Consider the following 12,328-nt stretch of genomic DNA (forward strand, 5'->3'; position numbering starts at 1 on the left):
ACTAGTCCATGGGCCAGAGCACAATCTCAGGGCCAGACCCAAGCAACCAGTTCCCACCAATGTGGGGTCACCAGGTCCTTGAAGATGGATCCGTCCCACACAGATCCACATGACCCATGAACGAAGCCAAAATGGATGACTGTATCTAACCAACGGTTTCTCTCTGTCGTTGAATCATGTGAAATGCCTGAACGCGTTTTCACCAAATGGAGAGGCTATGTTAGAATGGTCTGTCTTAAAGCGCAGGCTGTGGGGCACGGAGCCAGGCAGCTATCCCACAGAGCAGCTGAAATGGAAGCTGACCAGAGGAGATGATGCCAACAAACCCAGACACAGGACGGAGAAAACCAACCAGGGTTTCAAATAACGAGCCCTTCCAAAGGTAGGTTGGGCCCGTCACTCCTCCACCCAAAGCCCTGCAGGTCTCAAGGTTTTACCTGGCCTGAATCACTGCAGCCTTTACCTCTCTGTGCTCACCTTATATCCCTGTCCTTCCCTCAGCGGCAGCCACACAAACCTCCCTGCTGGCCCCCAACAGGACAGTCCCGGGCTTATCTCAGGGCCTTGGCATGAGCTGTTGCCTCTGCCTGCAATGCTCTCCCCAACACATCTCTATGCTCACTTCTTCTCCTTCTTCGAGTCCCTGCTCAAAGGTCACATCCTCGTGGAGCCTCCCCCAGTCATCAACCTATGCACATTCTATAGCAATCTGATAGAGTGCAAGATTGGCTTCCTTACTGTTTATCATCTCTCGCAGCTAAAGGTAAGCTTCACGAGGTCAGGGATCTTATCTCTGTTGTTTATGGATATATTCAAGCACCTTGAAGAATGCCAGCCGTTAGGAGATGCTCAATAAATATCTGTTGAATGTTGAGTGGAAGTATGTCACAAAGTGCAGGGCTGTAAAACTGCTAAGCTGCAATTCAGCTTAATCCTCACTCAGGGGCTCCAGGTTACTGCTCTAAGGACAGATGGATTGGTTGACTGATTCTGTGAAAAGTTGAGGACTAAATTCTACAAATCCTACTTTTCCATAGAATGTCTTGTCTAAAACATTACACAGAAAGGTGTGCATGGATAAAATTTTGAAATAAACAATCCGACAAATCACAAACGAATCCGGTCTTGGAGACGAACATAAATCGGGAAATATCTTGACATACCACTGTCTCCTCCAGCCCTTTGAGGTCTTCTCTAGCTTGTTCCCTTTTATCGTTGAGCAATCTGAAAAACAAAAAGGAACCACAGACCACCATAGGGGACTCAGAGATTTCAGCAAATACTATTTGCAGCCACAGATAAATCAACAAAACCCACCAACAAGCACACAAATAGCCATTGTCTGTTTTTAAATTAGCCCAATCTAACCAGAATATCATGGGGATGAGAGAAAATAGAGGAAATACTTAGAGTGCACTCACAAGAGCTTTTCCAGCTTCATTTCTCTCTCTTGGCCCTCTATTTTCAGCTTGTTATAATCAGAACTGAGCTTCTCCTGTTCCAGTTGCAGTTTCTGATTCAAACTGAAATTGAGAGGAGAAAGCAATATATTCCACATCAGTCTGAAATTCTGAGTCATCCAGCTAAAACCGTGGTTCTGTTCCAACCCTATTAGTTCTGTACAATAAAGGCAGTAATTCTGCAGGATTTGGAGGGATCAGAGAACAGCCTCACAGCTTCCTCCCCGCCCAAGTGAAAACTAATTTCTGGGGTGCATCTAAGAGTCATGAAACATAAGGCTTTGAGGATGTATTTATAGTTCGCTTGTGAAAGAGCTTCAGGGGAAAAATAATGAGATGGGAGAAGGGCTGATATTTTAAAACAGAGAGCCCATGTCAGAAGAACTCTTGCTTCCTCGGCCCCTCGGACGGCATGCACTCACTTGGGGAACCTGATTTGGCCATTTCCACCTTCCCTCCTTTCTGGTCTGATGTTCTAAAAACATCTCCCCAGTCCAAATGCCTCACTGATACAGGGACAGTTCCTGCCCTCGAGGAGTGGGCACAGAGAGAGAAATTATGAAGAAAAGACAGCCTGGGCTCTGCCGCAAACAGAAACTTGCCATCTGGTTGAGGGTGTTTGGTCAACATTTACATCAGCCCAGGACTCATAAAACCTTTCCTAGAGCCACGCCTAAGCGCCTGTAAAGGAACAGCTATACACTACCAGAAGGAAAACCCAGAGGCCATTTGAAAGGCACAGGCCAAGGAAGCTTCCCCTCCTCCTAACGCACCAACCTGCCCTCTTTCTCGTCTTCCTTCCCTCCCACCTCCCCCTCCCTTCCAGGTGAATCTGTGAGGGTGATTAATCAGAATAACCAACGTAAGATATCCCTGAAGGGGAAAAGCACAACATGGCAACAGCAGGGGGTGGCCAGGGAGGAGAAAAAGAGGGAGGAGGCTAAGTGCCTTCCTTCAGGAACTGGGCACTGAGCCTGGGTCACACCATTTAGACTTTTGCTTGGGTTGCCATTCTCCTCTTTTAAAATATGCAAATGCACCTTTTGAGCAGCTCACACACATTGAAAAGAGACTTGGATCAGTAGGTCTGGAGAATTAAAGTCTAACTCCAATCTGATTCCTATTTAGCAATGTGACCTTAAGTAAATCATTTCGCCTTGCTTCCCATATGGAAATCTGTTTCTTCATCTACAGAAAGCGGTAGGGGAAGGAACAGTGTAGACCCTGGGTGGGGTGGGGGTGGGGAGGTCAGCATTTCAATATAATTGGTTTTCTTTGTAATCCCAGGTCTTTTATGCAGAGCATTTGAAAACATTATTCTGAAGGAGCAGAGGGCATGTCAGAGGCTGCGACAAGGCAGGAGCACAGCATGAGGGGGTGTCACCTGAGAGAAACTGCAATGATGCCATCCTGGTGGCAGTGCCACAGGTCACTGGTACCTCTGCCTGCGCAGACACATGACAGTGTGGGGCCCTAAGAAGTGAGCACATGGAACCAGGTGGCTGGGTTGCCCAGTGAGCGTATATGTGTAGGGGGAGAAGGGGAGGCAGTGGTGCTGTTTTCTCTGGAGTGTTTATTAACCTACTAGAACCCTGTAATCAGGACCAATTTTTTAATCTTTTTTCTTTTCTTTTTTCTTTTTTTTTTTTTTTTGGTGCTTTCATTACAGATGCTCCCCCCCCCATCTACTGGGGCATGCGTCCATCCAGCGGAATCACCTATGTGACCCTGGCCCTCGGGGACTAGGAAAAGCAGCTGGGCCCGCCTGCCACCTGCCACACCAGGGCTCCAGGAGGCTCAGCTCCAGATCGGAGAACAGACCTTGGAAGCAGCCCGCCCAGCCTGCTGTGTCACCAGGGCAGTGCCCACAGGGCAAGGCGAGCAGGGCCCTCGGCTAAGAGCCACACCCTTCCGGGCTTCCCCAAGAGGACCGAGGCATGACCACCCCCACGCCCCTGGAACCCTGGGCCAACTCACTCCCGAATCTCATCAATGATTTTCTGCTTCTCCTCAATTTCGTCTCGGAGTCTGGACAGCTGCTTCTGGTGAGCTTCCCGGTGGCTCTCCATCTGCTGCTCCAGTGCCTTCTGCATCCCAGGCCAAGAGAAACATGTCATCTACTCGTTGGCACTCAGCCCACTCTGTGACAAGCCCTGGATCTGGACCTACCTCCTTCCCCGTGTCCCTCAGATGTCAGATCCCAAAACTGGGGGCATTTCTGGTGCCCCCAGGACCCGGCCTTGCTTTATTGGGATAACAAAACCCAAGATCTGTTATAAAACCAAGTGGGCCCTAGAAGCCAATTAGTCCACCAACTAAATAAAAAGTGTTCCCTTGACCTTCTACAGCCCAGCCTGAGTTTCTCCAGCCAGGTCAGTCAGAGGGCACCAACCTCTCCCGATCCACGTAACCTCCGACAAGCCTGTAACCTGTGCGAGCTGCACTCCCTCACATGTAAAACTGAGATAAAAGCCCCTGCCCTGCCCACTGCACAGATTTATGATGATGTCCAAAGGAGACCTCTCGGCCAAAGCACCCTGAAAACAGGAAAGGGACTCCCATGATGCATGAGTTTATTCTGCTGGCTGGGGCAGGGGCATGCCGTGGACGTCTTTAACTGTGGACTTTGACTCAATGAGGCTCATAGTTTGCCTACAACTAATCAAAATCCTACATCGTCTCCTGTCTCATTTTATTCACCTAAAAGTCTTACTCCCCAATCAATTTTCCTTTACAGTTTAAAATGTGACCAAAAGAAAAATCTCTATGTTTGAGACAGAAACTCAAATTTGGTGTGTTCTTCGTAAAGGTTGGAGGAAGAAATCCTTAGAAGTTAACTCCGACAAAAGAGCCCATGCAGTGATCGGGGGTGCTACCCTTTCCCTCTTCATCAGGAATGGGGAAGACAAAGGTATTAACGCAACTTAACCATTTTCTACAGACATCTTGGGGTTTCTGGACTTGTTCATTTCTAAGCCAGACTATACTCTGAGATCAACTCTGAATGCCCAACAACAGCCCCTCCCCTGTCCCCTGCCATACACAGATCTGAAGGTGACAGATTTTCCTAGAACAAGCATTTCCCAATCCAAATGCATCAAAGGCACACTGGGCTTGATGGAAGGGGCAGCCACACACACCTTCATTTCTTCAGCATCCTGCAACCGCGTCAGATGTTCCTTCTCCTTATCCTGGAAGCTGACTTCGTGCATTTTTTCTGTTTTGAATTTTAAATGATGATTTAAGACTTAACTGGGGGGACTCACACCCAAAAGCAAAAATTAAAAAACAAAAAGCAAGAAAAATGGCAACAGAGTGAAACACCAGCTTATATCAGCAGTTACAACCACAGCATAAAGGAACAGGCAAGGACTTCTGGCTAAAGCCAAGGCTGCCCCCTCCTGCAGCATTCCTTCCACGGGGGAGCACAACTGTAGGGGACAATGCTGAGTGGGGGCGGTCCTCCTAGGACTGCACTCTGGCTTTATGTCACCGCACACCTGGGAGGGCTTGTTTCCTACCTGGTCTCTGTGAGCAGCCCAAGGTCATGTGCATGAACGGGCCTTGCAGATGATAAAGCCCTCTGTGACTGTTAGGTGGCCGGTGGACCCATGCTATGATGGGAGTTCTAGGAAGACCTAATTTAGCTCCCAAGGGCAGGCGTTTATTCTCTAAGAATCTGGGGCAGGAAAACATACTCTAAGGATGAGAACACGGGAAATAGAAAGATAGCATAACACTTTTGAGATTAAACCAGAAGGCCCCACGTTTGGGGCAGGGCTGCAGTGTGGCCCTCCTGTCTCAGCATATGCTTGGTCAATGGTGCTCCCTGAATGCCAGGGGCAATGGGCAGCCCCAGCTGGGGAGCTGGGGTGCCAGGGGGCAGAGTGCTTTACGACAGTGACATTCAATTCATTATTTCTCTCTAGTGTGTTCCACTTCAGGTTTTCTTGTCTCTATTTTATTTCAATTCAATGGCCCCACTGCAGAAACCACCGGATGCAAGAGAGAAACATGATTTTCCATGTGCAGTTTTGATGGTGCACTTACTCCTAACATCCATGTGTTACCACCCAAAGAACATGTTACAAGGTTAGAGCAGAGAGTGGGTATGTTCTTTCTTTTTTTTTTTTTTGAGACGGAGTCTTGCTCTGTCGCCCAGGCTGGAGTGCAGTGGCACGATCTCGGCTCACTGCAAGCTCTGCCTCCTGGGTTCATGCCATTCTCCTGCCTCAGCCTCCCACGTAGCTGGGACTACAGGCGCCCGTCATCACGCCCGGCTAATTTTTTGTATTTTTAGTAGAGACGGGGTTTCACCATGTTAGCCAGGATGGTCTCGATCTCCTGACCTTGTGATCCACCCGCCTCGGCCTCCCAAAGTGCTGGGATTACAGGCTTGAGCCACCGCGCCTGGCACGTTCTTTCTTTTTAAGTTTGCCTTGGCATCTGACACAAAATACATTTACTGAGCAAACTGTGTAACAACAATAAAGGATATAAATACTGATAACAGCATCACCAATCCCAACTACCCTATCACAACCACTTTTATCTTAAATATGAATTTTTAGGAACACAAGCATCCATTCACTTTTTTTTCAAGATGGAGCCTTGTTCTGTCGCCCAGGCTGGAGTGCAGTGGCACGATATTGGCTCACTACAACCTCCGCCTCCCGGATGCAAGTGATTCTCCTTCCTCAGCCTCCCGAGTAGCTGGGATTACAGGCATGTGCCACCACACCCTGCTGATTTTTGTATTTTTAGTAGAGACAGGGTTTCACCATGTTGGCCAGGCTGGTCTCGAACTCCTGACCTTGTGATCCACCCGCCTCGGCCTCGCAAAGTGCTGGGATTACAGGCGTGAGCCACCATGACCAGACACATCCATTCGTTTTTAATAGTTATAACCATAGTAAGAATACAATGATATATTGTGATTTTCACCTAACATTGCATCATAAACATTGCTGCACACCTTCATGTATTTCATGTGAAAAAAAAGTTCTATTAAATAACATGCCATGGTGTGTTAACTATTAGACATTTAGATGGCTTCCTTTTTTTTGCTGATCTAAAATTCTGCAATGAATATCTGAGATGTGATGATCAAAAGGTATGAAAAATGTTACAAATATTAATATGTATTTTCAAATGGCTTTCTGAGAAAATTATAACAATTTTCATTGCAACCCATAAATATATATGTTCTAGTTTCACATTGCATGGCACATACATTCTTAATCCTGTTCTACTTTGTGCATTTCTAGACCCTTCTGTTGAATTTCTGCTTCTATTCATTCATATTTATGAAGTGCTTCCTATGTGTGAGGCACTTCCATAAGCTCAGGAGATCACAAGGCTGGCTGGCAAAGGGAAGAGCTTGTTCAAGGGGGTGCTAGGGAAGCCACGGCAGTTCAAACTTTACATTAAGAGCAACAGGATGCCATGGAAGGGTTAGAAGTGTTGGTTTGGACAGAGAGAGAATGTGAATTTTAGAATCATCCCTTGGGATGCCACACAGTGGCTGGCCCAGAGCAGACTAAGGGTGGGCATGGGTAGATGGATGTAGCCACAGTCCTTAGTTAACCTGGACAGTGAACCAGAGGGGCCTCTGGCAGGCGAAATGGACAGGCTCTGGTGACCAACTAGAGTCAGGAGGTGGGGAGCAGGGGATTCTGATTTGGGTAACTGGGTGGACTGTGAGGAAAATGGGAAGATGAGCGGATTCAGTGTGGGGACGGTCTCTCAGAAATCTCTCCTTTTAGGCTGGGCACAGTGGCTCACTCTTGTACTTTTGGGAGGCTGAGGTGTACAGATAACGAGGTCAGGAGTTCGAGACCAGCCTGGCCAATATGGTGAAACCCCATCTCTACTAAAAAAATACAAAAATTAGCTGGGTGTGGTGACACGCACCTATAGTCCCAGCTACTCAGGAGGCTGAGGCAGGAGAATCGCTGGAACCGGGAGGTGGAGGTTGCAGTGAACTGAGATTGCGCCACTGCACTCCAGCCTAGGCAACAGAGTGAGACTCCGTCTTAACAAAAAAAAAAAAAAAAAAAAAAAAAAAAAGAAAGAAAGAAAAGAAATCTCTCCTTTTTTTCTAGTTATGCTATTGTTTGCAGTAGACCTAGAAATGCTTTAACTGAACAAAACTTAACATCATGATTCCAGCCAACCAGAGGCTGTCTGACTCAGGCCAGGTGTTTGACACCTGCACGTTAGTCAAATATTTACCTTGGGCTCGGAGCTTTGCCAGCTCTTCGCTGAGCGAGTCCTGGGACTCTTCTAGCTGCCTCCTTTTCTGTTCCATGTTCTGCATGTAGTCTGTCAGAGACTTGATCTTGGCTTCGTGCTTTAAACAAGCAAAAGGGAAGAGTGAATGACTAGCAAGTGGTCATCCAGGCTGGCCTGGAATTGTCTGGTGGGAAAATGCGAGAGAGGAGGGGTTCCTGAGTCCCTTTTCTGAGTGCCACTACCAAATGGTGTCCATTTTACCCTTGCCTTGGTGTTCAGAATCATACCAAGACAGACCTCTGCTTCTCCCTGTGCTTCTCGGCTTCATTCCCCACAGACACCACTCATGGCAGGCCCCTCCTCACCATCCACTTAACATGAGATGCCAAAGGCCGAGCTGGTTTCCCTTCTCAGAGAAAAGCGTGCATGAGAGAAAGGGGCTGGGAAAAGTGCAGGGCTGAAGGCCTCATTCATTGAACATGCACCTCTGGATTCCATCTTCACCATTCAATTATTAGGTCTTCCCTTTTTCTGTCCTTCAGACACACCAATTCCCATCTCAGGGCCTTTGCATTTTCCTCTCCCTGGAAGCTTTCCCTCCCCACCATCACCACCCCACCACACACCACACACACACACTACCCTGGCTAGCTCCTTATCACTCAGGCCCCGACACTTTCTTACAGCACCTAACGTCTACGTCATTTGTCCTGTCTTTTTTACTTGCTGGCTCCATGAGGGTAGGTGCTTAATAAATAGTAGTGAAATGAATGGATGAACGAGAGCTTGTTGGCTGAACAGGGACAGTGGTAACTTCTAGGCAGATGGAAAATATGTACAGAACACTCCCCTCTCCAGATCTGGGGAGCTCAGCTTTAGGCAGGAAGACCCTGGAGACTGAGCTTTAATCTAATAAAATAACCTCTCCAGAAAACACAACTCCATTGGAACAGTCATCTTATAAGCACAGTTTTTGGTGACGAGGATGAATGTAAACAAAGAAGATAGCATTTCAGCTGGAAAGACTGCGTCAGATTCCTTAGATCACATCAGAATATAAAGAGCCATGGTTTCTGTTACTTTTGAACCTCAGGAAATAATGGTCGAATCTTTGCTATGCATGAATTGTAGCAGAGTGCAAACCACCACCTAATGGAAGCTGTGTTTGTTGCTGATGTAGAAAGAGAACTTTAGAACAGGTACTCTTTAAACTCAACACAGAGTCATAATATTCTCGACTCTGATCTCATACAGCAAAGTCAGTGTCAGTCTGAGACCTGGACGATTCAGAGCACCCCACTGGGCCCTCCTCTGGCTACACCCTACTCCACTAAGCAAAGAGTTCGCAGGCCAAAGGAACATGTCCATCTGAACCTATGTCCCCCATAGACCACCCTCAGAGTACTGGGGACCTAGAAACTTCCTACTCCAGGTCTGAAGGCCAGGGCTGGCACTACCTCTTCCTCACCCATTTACACAAATGGCAGCTGGCATCTAACAGTTCCATCAGTTCACACCGGGTGCAAAAGGGAGCTGGACATGGAGCTGGTATGTCTAGCTTGAAAGAGAAGAGGGTGGGCTGCAGGCCATAGGGTCTCCATTAGTACCCTTGCCTTGGCCCCCAAATGTTAGAAGCAGGCTGGCCAAAGCACATGCTATTGGTATCGTAGATGACCTAGAAATCAAGTATGAGGTGCACTGTTGCCTAATGCATATCATTTTTATTTTAGTTTTTTATAAATAACAACTATATAATTATAAAAAAATAAAGTTCTAAAGCAAATCCAGAAAAAGTGGTGTAAACCATAAATCAATCTATGGACTATTTCCCCCTGATATTCCTGGTCTTATCTGCAGGAATGCAAAGCACCACATAAATCCAACTCAGCATTTTCATATTCACTTAACTTCATATAATTAGACTTTCCCAATGGCTAGGTTTTTACATTTTTTATAAGAGCTGCATAATATTATTCCATGTAACTTCATCTTATTAGTCTATCAATGGATATTTAGGCAATTTATTTTATTATAATGCAAAATAACACAGTCTTCAATACCTTGCATAAAAGCTTTGAATATTTTTAATCAGGAAATGAGAATACCATATGAAATAAATCTTTTTCATTTTCATTAACAATGAAAAATACTGTCAGTGAAATTACTGGACTAAATTCTACTTACGTTTTTATGGTTTCTGATTTCCATGGTGCTTTCCAAAAGGACTGACCAAATTATACTTTTATCAATAATGTATGAATATATCAATTTTACTATCTCACATTAGCATTGAATAAGCTTTTCAATACATTTCTGCTTATTATGTTGGTTATAAAATGGAACCTTGTGGATCCATTTTAGACAGAGAGGTTGGAGATGTTTCTATGATTACACATTATTATGGTTAAAAGCATACCAGAATAAAGTATGCTTTTGTCCGCCTCAGTATTATTTGACACACCAATCCATGTTGGTATCTGTTTCCTGTTTACTCCAAATGACAGCCTATTTTAATGCCTGGCATAAGGCAGTAAGTAGTATACAACTAGACCCCTCCTGGAAACGTCAGACCCAAATACCAAGCTGAGATACCAGTGGTAGCCCAGAAACTGGGTTGCTGTTTTCTGAAGCTACCTTATTAAACTGAAAATGCCACTCCAATAGGAAGAGGAGCAGCCTTACTCAACAGGCGAGTGAAATGTTCCCTCGGGCTTGAAAAGCCCTGGAAGACATGGGCTTTGGGTTCACACACATTTTTTTGAGTCCCAGCTCGTCATTCACTGGCTGTAGGTGTTTGGACATATATTTAATCTAAATCGCAGCTGCCTATCATCTGAGGAATAATAATAAAACCTGCCTACCAGGATTTTTTTAAGATTAAGTGAGAAAATGCATGTGAAGTACTTAGCACAGTGTATGGTACATAGTAAACACTCAATAAAATGCCACCTGCTACTACTACTATTATTAGTAGTTTCCGTTTTTCCATATTAAAGTGGACCTATGGTAGAGATTAAAAGATGAGGGAATATTGCCTTACTTATAGGAGTTTTAGAGATTCCACCCAATCTTTTACATTCATTAGCTAGCTAGCCATCCATCTATGGATGGGTAGATAGATATATCCTCTAAAAAGGGAAAGGACTCAACAGAATTCATGTATTTCACACAACAAAATGTAGCCCTAGGAATGGACCTGGGCTGCCATCACCTGGGTAGGCCAAGCTTACACAAAGTGAAGTCCATCAACTAAGCCTATGGCGTACCATCAGCACCTGCAAGGGCATGGAGGGAGCAGATCTCAAGACAACAGGAGTGTGCAATGAGGGGGAAGGGAAGGGCCCACCTGGGAGATGAGCAGCTGGCAGGCGGCCAGCTCCCGCTCGCTGGCGTTCATCTTCCTGTTGGAGTCCATCTGGGCGCTCTCGAGCTGTTTGCTGCGGTTCACCAGGGACTTGACCTCTGACTTCATCTTGCTGATGTATAGGCGGGCCATGGTAAACTCCTCCTCAATGACTCCATTCACATCTGCCAACTGAGCAAAGAAGGGGACACACTCAAATGTTGCCCACAATTTCCACAGGTTCACAGACTCCCTTGAAACCTGCCCCTGGATGCCCAAGGTATCCATGGATTTCAGGTTCAGAATCCTAATTAAAGGACAAGCGTAAAGTACTAAACATTCAACCCCAACTTCTCCTAAACCTCAGGTGAAACTTTCAGTTGAAACCCCCTACTAAATATAATCCTCAATTAACTAGGTTTTTCATTACCATCAATTTTTAGAAAGAGAAATGACAGCATAAGAAGAAACACTGAAGATTTTTAAAAGGAGATAACTTCAAAAAGGTATTCCATTCAATGTCTTACACCTTACATCTCTGTAACAGCAGCGACACCCAATGCTCCTAAAGGTGATGCTGAACTCCTATAAAAACTCAAATCAAAACTTCATTAATGTTCTCTATAGTGTGCTTATTCAGGTAGACAAGTAGTATAATGCCTCGAATATGTTTCTATAAACAAGGATTGAAATAAAAAGGTGTTTCTATGTAGTCCTCAATTAAATAGAAAATCGATTTAATAAGAATGTACTATGAATTACCAAAGGGCTTCTTGATGAAGGTTTCTCAGCATAACTTTTCATTACTACTACCAGTCTATTTTCCTTTGCTTTTTCACACCTGTTCCTTCCAAACAGCCAGTTATCTAGCTCATTATTTAAGATCATCTGAGAACAACAGTCTAAATCCACCTTAGAAGAGAGGATTCTGACAGCCAGCATTCCTGCATGATCTATATTTAGTTTCTAAGTTTCAAAGCTCTACTTGAAACAAAAGTTGAAGCAAGATACTTGGGATAGAAACCCATCTGCTGAAATGCAAACATGGTCTTGAAGAGCAATTGACGAAATGAGCAAGTAACTGTGTGCATATTTTGTTTAGCCACCAGAGGGCAGCCTCGCACCTTAAGAGAAAACAAAGAGCCCTGTCCAGAATCCAGCGCAGAAACACAGGCTTCCATTGGTTGAAAGACAGTGACTCCAACCATGGTTTTTTGAGGTTCCACAGTACACTCTTGAGTGCCCACTTACGTCGCTATTGCCGTCATTCACTCATCATATAACTATCTGT

The 12,328-nt window shown here is 45.4% G+C and overlaps 1 protein-coding gene across 1 annotated transcript in view; it reads right to left on the reverse strand.

Annotated features, from left to right (window-relative positions):
• KIF5C (kinesin family member 5C) overlaps positions 1–12,328 on the reverse strand; it is a 153,135-nt gene that overhangs the window by 24,890 nt on the left and 115,917 nt on the right. The window contains exons 16-21 of the mRNA XM_003278698.4: positions 11,041–11,229; positions 7,695–7,812; positions 4,601–4,677; positions 3,438–3,547; positions 1,422–1,523; positions 1,164–1,224 (exon numbers count right to left, since the gene is read on the reverse strand). Of these exons, the coding sequence (XP_003278746.3) occupies positions 1,164–1,224; positions 1,422–1,523; positions 3,438–3,547; positions 4,601–4,677; positions 7,695–7,812; positions 11,041–11,229 (657 nt within the window). The remainder of the gene's footprint in view (positions 1–1,163; positions 1,225–1,421; positions 1,524–3,437; positions 3,548–4,600; positions 4,678–7,694; positions 7,813–11,040; positions 11,230–12,328) is intronic.

The sequence above is a fragment of the Nomascus leucogenys genome, chromosome 20 (genome assembly GCF_006542625.1).
Source record: "Nomascus leucogenys isolate Asia chromosome 20, Asia_NLE_v1, whole genome shotgun sequence".
NCBI classification, from domain to species: Eukaryota; Metazoa; Chordata; class Mammalia; order Primates; family Hylobatidae; genus Nomascus; species Nomascus leucogenys.